Below are 18,955 nucleotides of genomic sequence, written 5' to 3'. Positions count from 1 at the left end.
AGTGGAGCTGCAGCCATTTATAGGGATTTTGCTTTATGTTGCTCCCTGTATTGGCCCAATCACGTGATAACATATGGCACTGGTGACACTACATATGGCAGTTGGGTTTCTGGGTGTGCTGTCAGAAGGCAGCTTGGACCCCTCTGTTGTGAAGATCAGAGGTTTGCAACCTGGGGCTGTCAGGACATAATGGGCCCCACTGTCACGTGTCCTCTAGTCCTTGTGCTGTCTGGCACCTCTTTCTCTTGGTGCCCACCCTGGTGATGATGGATTCCCTCAGATGCTATGCCTGCTAGCTCATCCGTTTTTGCGGAACCATCTATTGGAAATGTTATGCCCAATTTTTTCTATGTAATTACTGTATATGGCATACGGAAAGGAAACGGAACAACGGATCCGTAAAAAATGGACAGCAAAACACTGAAAAAGCCATACTGTCGTGTGCATGAGCCCTAAGGGAAAGATCTGCACCTGTTCTGTGTTGCTGACCTTGCCCTCACAATCACTGATCAAACACTGATGTGTGAAAGCGGCCTTTATGCGGCCATGGATTTTACTAGCTCTCATTGGATTATAACGTTTCTGTTGGGTTTACCTTTTTAATTTTCTTTTTTTTTATGGCCAGAATTGCGCTATTTAGCTCATCGGTTGTAGAAAGACCCAGGACAGACAGCTGTAACCTCATGCAGTTTTCCTTTCTGATCACCATCTGCAGGCAGAGAGATAACGATATTCAGCTATGAATAATTTAGAGCAGTCGTTTGCAATGGATCCGGCCTTTTTTTTTTTTTTTTTTAACTAGAACCACAGCACAAGTGTGAACAGGGCCTTAACCGCTTAGCGATTGCCCATAGACTTTAAACATCAGGACGTTCAGCATCTAACTCTGAAAGGACGTTCCTGCTACAAGGAACATGTGACGCGCGCCACAAAGGGGTATGGCTACATGGCGACTTGTCGTCCGGCATTTGATAATGTATTTCAATGGTGTTGTAGTGCAACATGACACATGTTCCAACTATGACAGGACAGTCACAGAAAAATCCGACTTGGATGGATTTTTTGCGACTGTCACGTTGCAGCATGTTCCATAGCGACACCATTAAAATTCATTATATGAAACGTTGCGCGCCTCTCTGGTCACCGTGTAGCCAGACCCTAATCCTGCAGCTGCGTAAGGCTACTTTCACACTCGCGTTTGGTGCGGATCCGTTCAGATAGAGACAAATGTACTAAAAATAATGGAGGTAATTGAATTTTATAGTTTTGTGGTACACTTTGCGGGGCATATGGAAACTGGAGTTAGAAGCTGGAAAACCTGTTTAATGTTCTTGTTCCCATTTCGTACAGTTATGGCGTATGCACAGAATATGACACGGGTGCAGGTCCCACTTCTGGTCCCCCAAGCTCCGTCTCGTGACTGCTGTGAGTGGACAGGCGGCCACGCTTGCATGCCTCTCTCCATTCATTTCTGTGAAGCATGGTGGGCCGTTTTTGTAACACTCAGTGAAGCTAATGGAGGGAGATGTCACGAGGCAGAGGACTGGGGACCCCAGTTCTTCAGATTAGTGCACATCCCTCCCCTGGGATCCACTTCATTTCTTGTGGATGTGCCATAAATGTATGAGATGGGAACAGCCCCTTTAAGTGTTGCTTCCGGTTGCTTTCTCTTTGATAATGTGCAGACTGATTTTTCTTTTTCACTCTGTAGGTGATCTCAGAAGCTCCAGAAGTCCTATTTAGGATACGTGGCGGGCTGAATCTGTCATTTTCATTGGCCACAGCTGATGGTATGTTCTAATCTGATTCTAAGAAACAAAGATTGGAGATTTATTGCCGTAATTTCCTAAAATTCTGGCCGTTTCTTACGTTGTGCTCAATTCTAAGCCTTGTTGACTTGCAGTAAGGGAAATCTACTCAACATGCACTTCCCTCCTGTGTAATGGGGTTGTTCTTGTACACAGCAAACTAACTGAGCCTACAGAGCTGCAGTATAAAGCATGGGGGCGGTACAGAGCAGAAGCCTAAATCCACGGTGATACTGGGGGGTGGATTTCAGACTACCTCGGACTTTGCTGTGTGGCACTTATTTCCCTTTGCTCTTTCAGACATAGATGTATGTAACTGGTGCACAATTTGTTGATGGAGCCGGCTCACAAGTGAATACATAGCGGGTGCCATCTATGTTACACAGCTGACACCCGCCTGCTGTGGCTAGGATTGGATATAACTCTTTTCTATTTGGTCACTTTTATTCCTCAAAAAATGGAATAAAAAATGATCAAGAAGTTGCATGTTCCCCAACACGATACCAATTAAAACTGCAGCTCAACCAGATAAAATCGTACAGTCTCGAAGCATGTGATAGAGCAGGAGGAGCTGAGCAGATTGATATATAGTGTTATAGAAAAATATTCAGCAAAACTTGTAAAATATTCATTTACATGTCTGCTCATGACAATGCATGATGCGGCATACCACGATAGCTGTCAATCACTGGTTAGGACCGCCCACATGACTCCTAAGCTCTAAATGAGCAGAGATTTTACAAGTATTTTGCAGGTTTTTCAGAATCTTTGTTTACTCTCATTTTATTACACAAAAGTAATATCCAGATACATAGGCTTCAAATCAACTAGTACATATACATTCAGAATCAGTCTATATCAGTGAAAAAACAAGGCATAAGGTGGAAATGTATTATAGTGACAGCTATTGCAATTCTTTAAATGTCATCAGAAATAGTTAAATCCAAAGTGTAAACCAATAACCGTATAAAATAAAGAAGTGGAATGAAAAAAAAAGGGGGAAAATAGTGTAAGTATTAGGCTACATGCACACGACCGTGGTGTGTTTTGCGGTCCACAAAATACGGATGGCGTCCGTGCGCATTCCGCAATTTGCGGAACGACACGGACAGCCTTTTAATATAACTGCCTATTCTTGTCTGCAAAGCGCGGACAAGAATAGGACATGTTATATTTTTTTGGCGGGGCCACGGAACGGAGCAACGGCTGCTGACAGCACATGGAGTGCTGTCTGCATCTTTTGCGGCCCCATTGAAGTGAATGCGTCCGCATCTGAGCCGCCAAAACTGCGGCTCGGATGCCGACCAAAACAATGGCCATGTGCATGAGGCCTTATAGGAAGGAATGAAGGCCAGGGGAGGAGGTAAGGAGTCTTTTATACCAACTCCTTTCGCTAATGCCTAGATGACACACCCGCCCCAGTCCCATCGATATGTGATAATGCCACTATGTTCGTTTCTTAACATCACTTGGAAAGCTCTCACAAAAGCCTGGAGAACTCTGTGGAGTAAAGGAACAGAGAGAGAGTTCCATCTAGTATAGAACCTATCCCCCCTAATCATGAGAGTATGCTATCCGTCCTTTTAGTCTAAATAAATATCAGAGCTCAGCAGCCCATTCACAGAGAGAAGGCGCATCCCTCGACTTCCAGTGCCTCGGTATCACTAATCGTTCTGCTGTGAGGAAGAACCTCGGAGCACTCTTCTTCATTTGGGCTAAAGTCCCTGGTACTAGCAAGAGAAGAGTCACTTTGGGTAGGTTGGGCACTTTCTTCCCTGAAAATTTGCCGTAAACCTGGAGCACTTGGTCCCAGAATTTGCTTATAGTAGGGCAAGACCATATATGTAACACGGTTCCCTCCTCCTGTCCACATCTCCAACATAAGCTGGATACATTAGGGAACATTCAGTGAAGGGTCTTTGGGCAGTAATACCACCTGGAGAGAATCTTAAAATTATTTTCTTTAGCGTGGGCTGCTACAGACCGTCCATGAGAGAACGTACACATCTTGAGAATGTCCTCCTGTAAAAAAGTAAGTCTACTTCCCATTTTTGAAAATGGGGAGCTACATCTGGGTTGCTCTGGTCCAGTAGAGTCTTACACATCTGTGATAACAGTCTGAAGTGAGTGTCGGGTTTTAGAAAAAGGGTGTCAAAGTCTGTCAAGTTATGACGAAGTTTGTGGCTGAGTAAGCTATTTAGGTACGATCTCAGCTGAACATACGTGAGCCACAAAGAGCCTTTAAACCAGTCATCCAGATCAAGGGATTCGTAGGACATTACTTTTGCATTCTTCATGGCCTCACGGACCCTGGGATACGAAGATCTATTCCATATTGGGAACCTATCTACCTTTAATCCAGGGGTGAAAGCAGGATTGCCCATGAGGGGTGTCATAGGACCTGGTCTCTGTGATATCTGAAACTTCAAGACCCAGCTGTCCCATTGAGTAAGAGCTTTATGAACTTGGAAGGGCCATTCCTCTAATGGTGGTCTATCGTCCTGAGTCACCCATGGAGCAATCAACAAGTCCATCGGGAAGAGTTCTTGTTCCTGCTGGACCCAGAGTTTCAGAGATGACCTATTAGACCAATTTAAGATCCGCATGAGAATCGCTGAAGCATGGTTCAGTTTTAGGTCTGGCAGTCCTGCTCCCCCTCTACTTCTGGGTTTGGTCAATACCTTAATGCTTATCCTAGGTTTGCTCGTACCCCACACAAAGCGCGTTATGGCTCTGTGAAGAGTCAAGAAGAATCTACCTGGTACACAGATGGGTATTGTTTTAAAGATACAAAAATCTCAGTAACATCCATTTTGACTATACTCATTCTGCCAAACCATGACAGATTTCAATGAATATCTCTTCAGGTCTTCTAGGGTCTTCCTCTGCAATGGTGTAAGTGAGTTGGGATCTGTAACTCTAGGTAGGTGAGGCTCTGAGTCTGCCAGTGAAAAGAAAAGTTGCTCTGTACAAGGAGCACATCAGTTGCAGGGAGTGATATGTTCAGCATTTCACTTTTATTGAGGTTAATATTGAATTTGCTGAGATTAGCTTTGTTAGCATCTACTGATAGGAGACACAAAGGATCCTGATGACTACGCGCCCTGGAGATATGATTAATAGTTCGAATGGTGTTATCCCTAGCCTCCCTGCCTGGCACAAAGCCTACTTGATCTCTGTGGATAACCTCCGGAAGCACTTTGCTGAGGCGATTTGCTAACAGTTTAGAATACATTTTGATGTCACAATTAATTAACGAGATGGGTCGATAATTATTGCAGATGTTCACATCTTTGTTAGGTTTCAGGATCACGACTATATGTGCCTCTAAGGCTTGTTTAGGAAAAGGGCAGGAAGGGGAGATGCTATTAAATACCTTCAAAAGGAAAGGTACAAGGAGATCTCAAAATATCTTGAAAAAAGGTGCGGTAAACCCCATCTGGGCCTGGGCTTCCCCCCCCCCCCCCCCCCCCCCCCCTCCAGAAAGGTCAAAACCTCTTTAATCTCCATCTCCGAGAATGCCTCCTCCATCATAGCACTCACCTCTTCAGAGATGAGGGCAGCGCCGTTTCTTCTACATATGTTTTTATATGGTTGTCTAATAAGGGTACTTTCACACTAGCGTTTTTCTTTTCCGGCATAGAGTTCCGTCACAGGGGCTCTATACTGGAAAAGAACTGATCAGGTATGTCCCCATGCATTCTGAATGGAGAGTAATCCGTTCAGGAATTACATTCTGAATGCTGGATCCGGCATTTTTCCCCATAGGAATGTATTAGTTCAAAATGTGAAAAAAGATACAAGCCGGATCCGTCTGTCCGCATGACAAGAGGAGAGACGGATCCGTTCTTGCAATGCATTTGTGAGACGGATCCGCATGCGGATGCGTCTCACAAATGCTTTCAGTCACATCCAGATCGGCGGATCCGGCAGGCAGTTCCGACGACTGAACTGCTTGCCGGATCACCCTGCCGCAAGTGTGAAAGTAGCCTAAGTCTGATGTCTGCATATCAACCAATTAGCCCCTGATGTTATATAGTGATTCGTAATATGATTTAAAGGCCTCAGCTATTTGGCAAGGATGGTGAACTGATGTGTCCCCCGTATCTTTAACAGTGGGAATGTAATTCACTTGTTGGTGAGGATGTATGAGTCTCGCTAGGGCTTTCCCAGGTTTGTTGGAGTTTTCAAACAGGTAACTGCGAAACCTTTTGGCATTTCTAGTACAGGTAGATTCTGTGAGGACCTTCTGAAGCTGATCTCTGGCCGGGGTAAGCTCAGTAAGGAGCCCAGGATCCAGTGACTGTGTGAATACTCTAAAGCAGTTACTTGAGACAATAACTGTTGTACTTTGGTGGTCCACTCCCCATTTTGAATAAACACCCCTCCTAGTACACATTTTAGTGCCTCCCGTTGCAGAGGAAGAGCCGTAGGATCCGATGAGTGATCCATTATGAAACCCTTAATGGCGGATCCCAGATCACCCAAACGCACACTGTCACGAAGAAGAGCCTCATTTAGGCGCCAAGTCCATTCTCTAGCCACCAGTCCCGGTAACCCCAAGATAGGTATATTGGGTAGCGGTCAGACCTGATGGAAGTCCCTGTATCTGTGTTTGGGTGGAGGCCAGTGCATGGTGAGAGATCAGGAACATGTCCAGCCTACTGTATGATTGGTGGGCTTGGGAAAAATAGGTGTAATCTCTGTCCTTGTGGTTCAAAATGCGTCAAACATCTACCAGTTCCCTAGAGTGTAATGCTTGTTTTGCCTGAGAAATTGCAGAGCTAGGAACCATTGATTTGCCCGTGGAGGAGTCCATAAAGTGTTGCTGCTTAGCAGGTAGAGCACTGTCCATGCCTTCTAGAGAACCCTTAATGAAGATATGCTTTCCCCAAAATCTTCCGATAGTTTCAGGTCGGTTGGGTAGCGCTGCTGTGTCGCTGGAAGTTGCTCCTAGGTCTCCGTAGTAGAGAACGAGAAGGTAGTGGAGGCACACCATACCAATCTGGTAGTTGAATTATAGGGCGATCCATCGCTGTGAGGAACGCCGTCAAATCCTCTGGGTCTTGCAGCTCAATACGTTGACCGTTCTTGCGAACTACTAACTGAAATGGGAAACCCCAGGTATAGGGGATATCATTTGCTCTGAGGAGGTCTAACAAAGGTTTGAGGGCTCTCCACTGGGACAAGGTGGAGCGTGACAGATCTTGCAGCACTGTAAAAGTAGCCCCATCAAAGTCAATAGTAGAAAAGTTGCGGGCCTTTCGCATTATTTCCTCCTTAAATGCAAAATAGTGGAGACTGCAAATGACATATCTGGGTTAATGGGAGCCAGGGTTCTTTGAGCTCTATCTCCAGGCGCTCAGAGACCAGTTTCTCCAGTATGGTGCTAAATAGGCCTTGAAGTGTTAGGATCAAATCCTCTGTTTTGGTTGATTCAGGGAGACCTCTTATTCTAACATTATTTTTCCTGTTGCGGTTCTCTATATCATCATGTAGGCAGTATAGCTGGCAGATATGACTGTCTCTAGTGTCCCCCTGGGCCATCAATTCATCTACTTTAGCAGCAGTAGGATCATGCATGGAGGCGACCGCCTCAACCTTCTCTATAGCTTGCACATTAGCTTTAATCGCTGATAGCTCCTGTTTATAGGAGTTTTCTAATCTCTCCACAAACTTCTCCATTTCTTGGCGTGTCTGGAGCAGTTTCATATGCTCTTTCCAATCCCACTGAGTGTCTGGGGGGGTGCCCCCCCCCCCTCCGACATTTTAGCAGAATCAAGTGCCCTTGCAGTACCTGTTTGGAGCTATGAGGCTAGGCTGGCACTTAAAAGATGGCAGCGAGCACGTGGGCGAGCGCTGCGGTAAAGGATCCAGCTGCGCTGACGGGCAGGCCATAGAGGACTCTGAAGTAACACACTCCGGTGTGGAAGTATGTCTCGCTAATTCAGCGGTCGGCTCTGCTGGTGTCGGGGCAGCAATAGGCTGCTCAGCTGGGCAGAAAGGTGCGGCACCTGGATTGCAGCCTGCTGTGGTCTCGTCTCGGGCCGCTCCAGCTGTGAAAAAGCGGTGAATGCCGATTTGCTCCTCTGAAGTCCCCGCTGAGTGATTGTCAGCAAGGGACCCTTTTCTTGTCCTCACCATTGGTGCCCTCAAAGGACCCTGGAGTGGGCTGGTATGGAGAATCTCAGCCTTGTGGCGGGAGGCCACGCCCCTTTTCTGACTCTTTACCTGTGAAACTCTATATGAGTCTGCTCAGCTCCTGCTTCCTGCATTTTCACGTTGACAAGTTCACTTTAAATAGTGCCATTAAAAAATTCTCAAAGAATTCCACAAAAATCAAGCCACCATATGTTAACAAAAAAAAAAAGTTATGGCTCTTGGAACTCAAAGAGGAGAAATCAAAAATGATTTTTGCCAAAATTGGCCTGGTCTAGAATGGGTTAATTAAAGTGAAGCAGAGCGGCCTTAAAGGGGGTGTCTCACTTCAGCATATGGCATTTATCATGTAGATGAAGTTAATACAAGGCACTTACAAATTTATTGTGATCAGGGGTGCACCTAGCCTGAGGCGAAAACTTAAATGGTGCCCCCCTCCAGTGCAAATTTCTTAACCTAACCCCTTTGCCACAATGAAAGCACTCATTGCCCATGGCCATTCCGCTGCCCCCCTCTTGCCCCTACCTGGCCCTGCCGGAGACGTTCGCCTCACTGGTGGTGCACCCCTGATTGTGATTGTCTATATTGCTTCCTTTGCTGGCTAGACTCCTTTTTCCACCACATTATACACGGCTTGTTTCCGTGGTTACGACCCCCGTGCAATCCAGCAGTGGTGGTCGTGCTTGCGCACTATAGTTAAAAGAGCCAGCTTCTCTGGTAGCCGGGACCATAGGAGCACACACAGCCTGGAGCTATTTCCTATAGTGTGCAAGCACGGCCACTGCTACTGGATTACAGGGTGGTCGTAACCATGGAAACAAGCAGTGTATAATGTGCTGGAAAAATGAATCCAGCCAGCAATGGAAGCAATATGGACAATCGCAATACATTAGTAAGTGGCTTGTATTAACGTTCTCTACATGATAAATGCCATTTGCTGAAGTGATACGGCACTTTTAAAGCCAAAACTGGTGATTAGAACTTGCAAACTTGCCAGGGTGCTTCCTTAAAGGAGTATTCTGGGTATGTGAAATGATCCCCTATCCTGCGGATATTAGATCAGTGGGGTCCTACCGCTGAGACCCCCACTGATCATGAGAAAGAGGACCACATACCCCTGTTGAGCACCCCAAAATGAACAGAGCGGCTGGTCGGGCATACACACAGGCACTCTGTTCATTTCTAGAGGAGTTCTGGAGATAGCCGAGTACAGTGCTCCGCTGTCTCTAGAACGCCCTTAGGAATGAACAGAGCGGCTGCCCACATGCCCAACCAGCCACTCTGTTCATTTCAGGGGGGAAGCTCCATAGGGTATGGGGTCTCTGTTGTGGTCAGTGGGGATCCCAGTGGCAGGACCCCCACAGATCTAATAGTTATCCCCTATCCCGTGAACAGGGACATCCGAAACCGGAATACCCCTTTAATGTGCTTCTTGCAGTGGATGCAGTTTGTTGGTCACTGAGGGCCCTTTGGCCTGGAAATCGGAGAGAGCGTGTGCATTGGTTATTGAAGGGATGAAAACTATAACAATGTAAAGATAAACTAATCTCTGTTTCTTTATGTAGAATCCTCCTGGAAGAAGGCCCTGATGAAAGCGCTTGGTAATCTTTCCTCTAAGCTTCTGTCTGAATCCTTGGTATTCCACGTCAGCAGAACTTCATTGTACGTATGGCCTAACACCGGAGTCACCACATCACCCCGCGACCTGACCGATGACTCCCCTTGCAGAGATATCTTCAGTTTTATTCAGTGAGGAAAATGTAATTTCTCTGTTCATGATATAGTTATGCTGATGGTTATCGAAATTCCAGTTTGGTTTTAATTTTTCGCAGAAATGATGATGATGATTCCAGACGCAAATCTTCCAAAAAGAAGGAGAAAAAGTTGCATGAAACGGTATGAGGTGCACAGAAAATAGATTATTCTTACAGGTGTTTATATGTCATTTGCCATTTTTATGTGTAATTCACAGTATTTAGAAACATAGAAACATAGAATGTGTCGGCAGATAAGAACCATTTGGCCCATCTAGTCTGCCCAATATACTGAATACTATGAATAGCCCTTGGCCCTATCTTATATGAAGGATGGCCTTATGCCTATCCCATGCATGCTTAAACTCCTTCACTGTATTTGCAGCTACCACTTCTGCAGGAAGGCTATTCCATGCATCCACTACTCTCTCAGTAAAGTAATACTTCCTGATATTACTTTTAAACCTTTGCCCCTTAAGCCTTAAGTACGTCCATAAATAGCTGGAGAGTCCATGACATGGGAGCACCACCAGTTCTCCAAGTGTAGGTTGCACTGTATAACACGTGTTGATGGAGAACAGAGGATTTTTCACGGCCTACAGATCGCTGAAGCATTTTTTTTTGAGGAATCGGTTGGCTCATGAACCACTATCAGTGTCTTCTTCTCACGTGTCAGAATATGAATACAGACGGAATAACAAGACAGAGTTGGGGGGGGGGGGGATTTATTATGACTCGCATTTCTTTCACGGGGCTAAACTAGGAATGTGCACTGAGCTCTGGTCCTTCAGCTGCTGACGTCCTCCTCTTGGCTGCAGCAGAGACGTTTTGTGCACCACCGCCAAAGAGCAAGACCGGAGCTCGGCTCAGGAAGAGTATACACATAGTAACATAGTTTATAAGCCTGAAAAAAGACATCTGTCCATCCATTTCGGCCTGTTATCCTGCAAGTTGATCCAGATGAAGGCAAAAACCCCTGTGAGGTGGAAGCCAATTTTCCTCACTTTAGGGGAAAAAATTCCTTCCCGACTCCAATCAGGCAATCAGAATAACTCCCTGGATAAACGACCCCTCTCTAGTAGCTATATCCTGTAATATTATTACACTCCAGAAATACATCCAGGCCCCTCTTGAACTCTTTTAGTGAACTCACCATCACCACCTCCTCAGGCAGAGAGTTCCATAGTCTCACTGCTCTTACCGTAAAGAATCCTTTTCTATGTTTGTGTACAAACCTTCTTTCCTCCAGACGCAGAGGATGTCCCCTCGTCACAGTCACAGTCCTGGGGATAAATAGATGATGGGAGAGATCTCTGTACTGTCCCCTGATATATTTATACATAGGTATTAGATCTCAGTCGTCTTTTTTCTAATGTGAATAACCCTAATTTTGATAATCTTTCAGGGTACTGTAGTCCATCCATTCCAGTTATTACTTTAGTTGCCCTCCTCTGAACCCTCTCCAGCTCTGCATTCATTTGTAATTTTAGGCAGCTTACAGGGGTTGCCCGAGTGTCTATATAACTTGGACTACCCCTTTAAAACAAACACAATGGGTATTTCACAAGCAAAAATATTTAAAGAAAAAAATTGGTGCAGAATAGTGAACGTGTTATGGATTTTAAATCCTGCAGTATGTTCATTATTGTCCGAAAATCCACAGGCTAGGTCCATTGAAATTTAATGGGGAGAAAACACGTGAGGACTAGTGTTGAGCGAACTTGTGTTTTAAGTTCGGCGTCTAAAGTTGGGGTTATCGAAGAATCGCGTTATGGATTCCGCTACCACGGACCATAACGTTATTTAGAATCCATAACTCGATTCTTCGATAACCCGAACTTTAGACGCCAAACTTAAAACACAAGTTCGCTCAACACTAGTGAGGACCATAGGGCTGACTGTCGTATGCTCTTGGTCATCTCACCAGAAGAGAACTGCAGTATATGAAAGAGGCATTAATCATTCTAATAGATGAACGGTAGAAATTCATTCTGTATCCATTGTCAGCAGCAGGTGGTGAACCTCAGCCCCATGTTTGAAATGTCGACGTCTTCGAAAGCAGTGGCTCCAACCATTGAATACGACACCCAGTGTCATCATCTTGTAAACATCACCCTGCCCATGGATACGACTGCGTCTGTCCCTGCAGAAGAGAAGTGGGGCAGGTCTGTATACACGCTAGACGGCTGCTGGGGTCTTTACTGCGTGATGATAATTGGGGGCTATTTTGCCTTTTTTTTCTGAACAGGGTACTGAAGATCCTTGTGAACAAGCTTACACAGCAGCTGATTGACATGGAGAAGTGCCTGCTGAAATATATGAAAGGAACTGCCATTTGCGTGGCTGAACCATTTCACTTCATGTTACCCGGAAGGAGAGAACTGGTCACTGTGGTGTATCCTGCAGGAGTGGCCGAGTCTCAGCTAGAAAATTATAGAAAGGTAGGTAGCAGGTAGGAAGGCGCCAGTAATATTATAATGAGGGATTGTGGAATGTAAATTGGATCTGTCCTCAGAGTATGCTGAGCCTTTATACTAAAAAGTCCAAAGAAATACTGCGCCATTTGTATAACGTGTGCTTCCCGTTGCTGTATTGCGGACCGCATTTGCGGATCCTCAATACACGGGCACCGTTCCGTGTGCATTCCGCATTTGTGTTCACTTCAATGAGTCCGCAAATCCGGAGATGCGGAACGGAAGCATGGAATGGAACACTACGGAAGCACTATGGAGTGCTTCATGGGGTTCCGTTCCGTGCCTCCGCACTGCAAAAAGATAGAACATGTTCTATCTTTTTGCGGAACGGAGGGATCGCGGACCTATTCAAGTGAATGGGTCTACGATCCCCATGCGGTTGCCCCATGCAATTTGCGGTCCACACCCCGGGCTTCACACGTTCGTGTGAACGAGCCCTAACAATGATGTTTTTTAATCAATTTGGTCGCATAGGATTTTTTATATTCAGATATAGTAAATATTAAAGTGAGACAACACATTAAATACAGAGATGCCCCAAACTTTAAATTGACATCTTACGCAGAAAAAAAACATTTAAAAGTCAAATTAAAGGAAATGTGCCACCAAATATTTTATCTGCTAGTTAAAACACATCTGTTTTTACTTTCTGATTGCAGATTTTTTAAAGGGACACTGACAGGGCCAATAAGCATATTGAGGTATATATATGGCAGTACAGGTCTTATAATGGGTATTACAATCATCTAAGTATCCCCCCTGTCCACCTTATACATACAGTAAACTTAAGTTTTATAACCTGCTCCAACGGTCTTCAATCTGCCCAAGGGGCGGCGTTTCACCTCTCTTGCGCCCAGCCAGCCTCCCCCAACTGCCGCTTTGTAGCGCCGCCCAGCTCATGAATATTCAGTTTGCTGGGCGGCTTCTGCGGTCCCCGCTCTGAAGCGCTGCGCTTAACAGTGCCCGGCGCATGCGCCGGATCTTGTGAAGTCCGGTACAGTAAGCGCCGCCCAGCTCATCAATATTCACTTCGCTGGGCGGCGCTTACTGTCCCCGACTTCACAAGATCCGGCGCATGCGCAGGGCACTGTTAAGCGCAGAGCTTCAGAGCGGGGACCGCAGAAGCCGCCCAGCAAACGGAATATTCATGAGCTGGGCGGCGCTACAAAGCGGCAGTTGGGGGAGGCTGGCTGGGCGCAAGAGAGGTGAACCGCCGCCCCTTGGGCAGATTGAAGACCGTTGGAGCAGGTTATAAAACTTAAGTTTACTGTATGTATAAGGTGGACAGGGGGGATACTTAGATGATTGTAATACCCATTATAAGACCTGTACTGCCATATATATATACCTCAATATGCTTATTGGCCCTGTCAGTGTCCCTTTAAGTTCTATTTTCTGAGCAGGATTATGGGGGCGGCCATCTTGCCTGAGCTGTTCTTAACAGAACAGAAAGCATTAGCCATAGACACAATGGTCTGGAGGAGACCTCACAGATTTCTATGAGAGACTTTTCTAGGCATGCTGTGACCTGTGCAGAGGTGATTGTCAAAGCTTATCTATTCTTTCTTGTACAATCACCTATTTTGAATGGTGGATCTTATCTATACACATAGGTGATATCATTACTGTCAGGCTAAGAATGACAGATAAGCAGATGACTGCAGTGAATTGATCTGTACAGACCAAGAAGTGGTGCCTGTTTTTAGGCTTAGTGGCCAGTGAGAACTGCAGGATTTTATGGTTTTTGTTTAAGTATAGATATTGACATGGAAAATTAAAAATAACATCAAAAATTCTTTAAAAATGTGTTTAAACATAAAAAAAGTGATTTAAACAATATGTTGTTTCCTGATGACAATTTCCCTTTAAAGTCTGCTGCAACTGTGTATGTAACACTTTGTCTACAACCAGATTGGTCATGGTGACTTCACTGTTCCTACCCGATTTCCCCCTTCCCTCCCTTGTCGTTTTTTAAGGCCACTTGAATGGTACGAGCAGTTGTAATTATACTGCCCACCTCTACAAGTGAGCTGATGCGCAGGTAATTTTGAAGCATAGGCAGTGCCCCTACAAGTGCCACTTCCCCCTCACACAGCTGATCAGCGAGGGGTGCCGGGAGTCAGACCCCCACCGATCTGATATTGATGACCTATCCTGGGGACTGCACAACCACTTTTAACCTAAGTGAGAAACATGCTGTTGGATGCCTTTGTTTTGTAACTCCTTGTTTCTATCCGTTTTTCAGGTGTTACATGGTGAGTTTAACGTGCCCCTCGACAGGCCATATTTCAAAAGAGCCAACGCCTATCATTTTCCAGATGAGCCGTACAAAGATGGGTATCTTCGAAACACACATGTACACCTAAACCATCCATCTCTGGAGGGAGGCATTGTGAGTATTGCTGTAAAGAGCACCCGCAGCTGCAATTACTGTAATATTGCCAAAATCAGAAGCTCCTCACGTTGGGCATATAGTAGTCCATCAGTTGATCATAGAAAATATTTATTTAGCCTATTCTATAATTTTATTTAAACTTTAGAAACTGCAGTATAATAGATTATTCAGCTCCTCTTTTTTTTCTGCTGCAAAGGAAACCTCCAGATTATCAGGGTCTATAGACTCTAAAGTGAAATATCCCAGGGACCACCCAAGCCCTCCTCATGGCCGTCAGCGGGGTAGATAACTATCATATGCTCTTATTAATTAATGCTGGGAGCATCAGGTACTTATGCACCTGGCTGGTGGCTGTATATCCGTCCTTACAGTTGAATACTGCAGCAGGGATGGCAGTATTTTGTGCTGCACAGCGTTATTTGGTTCTGCTAAGGCAGTATTTTGTTCTGCATTGTGGTATCTGTTTCTGCTGTGGCGGTATTGTGTGCTGCACTACAGTATTGCTGGCCCTGCCTATTTCTCTAGTCCCTGCCTCCGTGTGTTGGCCTCGCCTACTTGAGTTGTCCACCTTTTTTATTTTTATTTCTTTTGCAGGGCCACTTTTAAGTTCCCAGTCCGCCCCTGCAGGTTATAGATATTGATGCTCTATCCATTAAATGGTAGGATTGAGCTGCAGTACCTGAAAATGGCCTCTACGCAGTGTATGGCGCTGTGGTGTTACAGCTTCATACGCTGGTCAGGGTGGGTGTCGGACCCTCACCGATCTGATATTGATAACCTATTCTACAGCCCGGATAACTCCTTTAAAGGATAACTACATTTTGATGAAAATGCTGTTATATTTGTAATTGCTTACATTTTTGCAGAATTTGCCTGGTAAATTGCAGTAGTTGTGCAAGGATAGCAATTATAGGGGTCGTCTCTCTGAAGGACCAGTCCTGTCCTGTATTACGGCACTGATTTGAATGTTCCCTGTGTAAAGCCTCATTCACATGTCCGTGGTCAGTGATGCATCCGTGTTGGGTCCGTGTGTCTTTTTTTTTTTTTTTTTGCTGTCCGTGTTTTACTGACACTGAACAGCTGAAAAATAATTTTCAAAGAATCTCTGGTTTTCACGGACCCATAGACTATAACGGCCATAATTGACAAAATAGAGCATGCTTCTGTGCTAAAAAAACGGACCCATGGACTGTGCTAAAACACTGATGTGTGAATACACACATTAAAATGAATAGGGACGCGTGCTGTTCGTGGAGAACACGTACAGCACACATCCATAAAACACTGACGTGTGGATGAGGCTTAACGCCTAATTTCCCCTGTGGTAGCGCTGCAGGCAATTAGAACAATTACAGAACATTTTCCACACAGACTACAGTACATAAAGCTGATCGCTTAGGGTCCCTGAAGGAAAACACTTTGTGATCAGCTTATGGTCAAGGAACCTAAGGGTACTTTCACACTTGCGGCAGAGGATTCCGGCAGGCAGTTCCATCGCCAGAACTGCCTGCCGGATCCAGAAATTCAGACGCAAACGGATGGCATTTGTCGGACGGATGCGGATCCGTCTGACAAATGCATTGAAATACCGGATCCGTCTCTCCGGTGTCATCCTGAAAAAACGGATCCGGTGTATATATATATTTTTCACAGATTTAAAGGTCTGCGCATGGGCGGACTGGAAGAACGGATCCGTCAATGCGGCAATTTTAATGCTGGATCTGGCACTAATACATTTCAATGGAAATTCATGCCGGATGCGGCATTCCGGCAAGTGTTCAGGATTTTTGGCCGGAGAGAAAAATACAGCATGCTGCGGTATTTTCTCCGGCCAAAAAACGTAAGAGGGACTGAACTGAAGACATCCTGAACGGAAAGCTCTCCATTTAGAATGCATGGGGATAAAACTGATCAGTTCTTTTCCGGTACTGAGCCCCTAGGACGGAACTCAATGCGCTAGGGTTGCTCAAAGAGGAAAACACCTTTAAAAAAAAAAATAACCTGTCCCCACTTCTGACATGTCTTTGTGCGGTTCCTCTGGTATTTCTAGTGCTAGGCAGTCAGCCAGATTTATTTGGGACTTGACTAGAAAAAAGGCTGATGCATTTTATGATCGTCTTCATGATTTTGCTTGTACGGCTGCCCGTCCCGGTAGAGGTAGTGTGCACTGTGGAACTTGGACAAGGCACTGCCGCGGCACATACAGGATAATGCTGTGTGTGTGTGTGTGTACAGGATTGTCCAGTTAATCACTGTAGAATATATCTACTGGCACATGTGTCAGTGATACCAGTAATCTATCTTCTCTCTGTAGCTCTCCATGGTACAGGGAATCTACAGTTACCATCACTACATGCAGGACCGTATGGATGACAGTGGCTGGGGCTGTGCCTACCGTTCTCTCCAGACCATCTGTTCCTGGTTTAAATACCAAGGTTATACCGACAGATCCATTCCAACACACAGGGAGATCCAGCAGGTATGTATGATTACTGCCCTCCAGAGCGGGCACACAAAGATCTGCGCAGAGAAATGTTCTTGATTTTGTACCAGTTACTAAATGAAAAGTACAAATTTGCCAGTAATATAGCACGTAGGCATAACTGCTATGGGTTTTCTAACAAATGTAATGGTTTTACTGTAAACCTCTAAACAGATTTCCTTTTTCTTCAAATCTATAGATAGCTAACTTAAAAAAAAAAAAAAAAAAGTTGACCTTAGGGCTGTTTCATCCAAGCATGTGCAGTGCGGGAATTGCGCTCCGTGTGTGAGCATGACCCTCCGCTCTGGACACTGCCGGGGGCTCCTGCAAGACGAGCATTATACGGATTTATAATTCTGTGTGCCTCTGCTTGACCTTACTTCTACAGAATCCTAGTGACATAAATCTGTCACTAAGATTCTGTAGCAATAAGGTCATGAAGAGGCACACAGAATTATAAATCCGTATAATGCTCGTCTTGCAGGAGCCCCCGGCAGTGTCCAGAGCGGAGGGTCATGCTCGCACACGGAGCACGATTCCCGCACTTTACATGCTTGGATGAAACGGCCCTTAGTCTAGGAAATCCTCTAAGTGCATCAGCACCACTAATATTGTGCTGTTTGCCAAATAGAACCAGTCAAATTATACACGGCACACCGTTATGAGCTCCAATCCGCATACAGATACATGGCAGCCGGCTGTCTCAGGTGTACTCATTGATCACTAGATTTGTGGTGCCATTTTGGCTTGTGGGAGAGCTGAGCAGACCCCATTCTATACCGTTCGTGTTTTTTCAGACTACATATACAACACAAGAATTATCTTTATTAATAATCCATTAATTCACTTAAAATTCGGCTACCAGTACCTGTTTATACACCACAGGAATTTGCTGCAAAATGAGTATGTATTAGGGCTCATGCACACGACCGTATGTATTTTACGGTCCGCAAAAAATGCGGATGACGTCCGTGTGCATTCAGTATTTTGCGGAACGGAACAGCTGGCCCCTAATAGAACAGTCCTATCTTTGTCCGTAATGCAGACAATATAGGGACATGTTCTATTTTTTTGCGGAACGGACATACGGAAACGGAATGCACACAAAGTAACTTCTGTTTTTTTTTGGGGGGGGGGGGGGGGTTTGCGGACCCATTGAAGAGAATGGTTCCGCATATGGTCCGCAAAACAAAACGGACACGGAAAGAAAATACGTTCGTGTGCATGGGCCCTTATGTGTAGATTTTTCATGGATTTGCCACAAATTTTGTCCTTTGCATTTCAAAGGGTAAAATCTGCAGCGAAGATCTGTGGCCAGTCTATTACAAAGTGATTGCTTGACTGGGCCTTTACTATGGTTTCTGGCTATGTCAAGCTGGGACAGAAAGCGCAGGGTAGTGGGGACGCATGTGATGGCCAAGGTTTTCCCCATTATTCTACACTCCATAATGACGCTGTCAAAACAGAATTTTCTAAATCTTTGCTAATTTATTGAAATGGAAAATCTAAAATCCTGCACTGCCATAAGTATTCAGAGCTTTTACTCAGTACTTGGTTGAACCACCTTTGGCAGTGATCCATCCTCCAGTCTTCTTGGTGGTGCCACAAGGTTTGGGAATTTTATGGTCTTTGTTCTCTGCAGATCCTTTCAAGCTTTGTCAGGTTGGATAGGGACAGTCTGAACAGCCACTTTCAGGTCTCTCCAGAGATGTTCTATTGGGTTGAAGTCAGGGCTCTGTCTGGGCCACTCAAGGACATTCACAGAGTTGTCCCTAAACCATTCCTGTGTTGTCTTGGCTGTGTGCTTAGGGTCACTGTCTTGTTGGAAGATGAACCCTCAAGCCCAGTCTGAGGTCCGGAGCACTCTGGATCTACTTTTCATT

The 18,955-nt window shown here is 45.2% G+C and overlaps 1 protein-coding gene and 1 long non-coding RNA gene across 4 annotated transcripts in view; both read left to right on the top strand.

Moving 5' to 3' along the window:
• The window catches only part of LOC120990160, a 954,651-nt gene that overhangs the window by 578,545 nt on the left and 357,151 nt on the right, over positions 1 to 18,955 (top strand). The window lies entirely within an intron of this gene.
• The window catches only part of UFSP2 (UFM1 specific peptidase 2), a 34,260-nt gene that overhangs the window by 108 nt on the left and 15,197 nt on the right, over positions 1 to 18,955 (top strand). Inside the window, exons 2-8 of one of the 3 annotated variants that reach the window (XM_040418746.1) lie at positions 1,712 to 1,790; positions 9,533 to 9,716; positions 9,800 to 9,863; positions 11,735 to 11,886; positions 11,970 to 12,162; positions 14,441 to 14,587; positions 16,905 to 17,069. In XM_040418746.1, the coding sequence (XP_040274680.1) occupies positions 1,712 to 1,790; positions 9,533 to 9,716; positions 9,800 to 9,863; positions 11,735 to 11,886; positions 11,970 to 12,162; positions 14,441 to 14,587; positions 16,905 to 17,069 (984 nt within the window). Of the gene's footprint in view, positions 1 to 1,711; positions 1,791 to 9,532; positions 9,717 to 9,799; positions 9,864 to 11,728; positions 11,887 to 11,969; positions 12,163 to 14,440; positions 14,588 to 16,904; positions 17,070 to 18,955 lie in introns of all 3 variants that reach the window. The other 2 variants (XM_040418745.1, XM_040418744.1) reach the window with 2 other exon arrangements.

The sequence above is a fragment of the Bufo bufo genome, chromosome 2, assembly GCF_905171765.1.
Source record: "Bufo bufo chromosome 2, aBufBuf1.1, whole genome shotgun sequence".
Lineage (NCBI taxonomy): Eukaryota > Metazoa > Chordata > Amphibia > Anura > Bufonidae > Bufo > Bufo bufo.
Note: the sequence above shows the minus strand (reverse complement) of the source record. Positions and strands in the feature narration are given on the sequence as shown.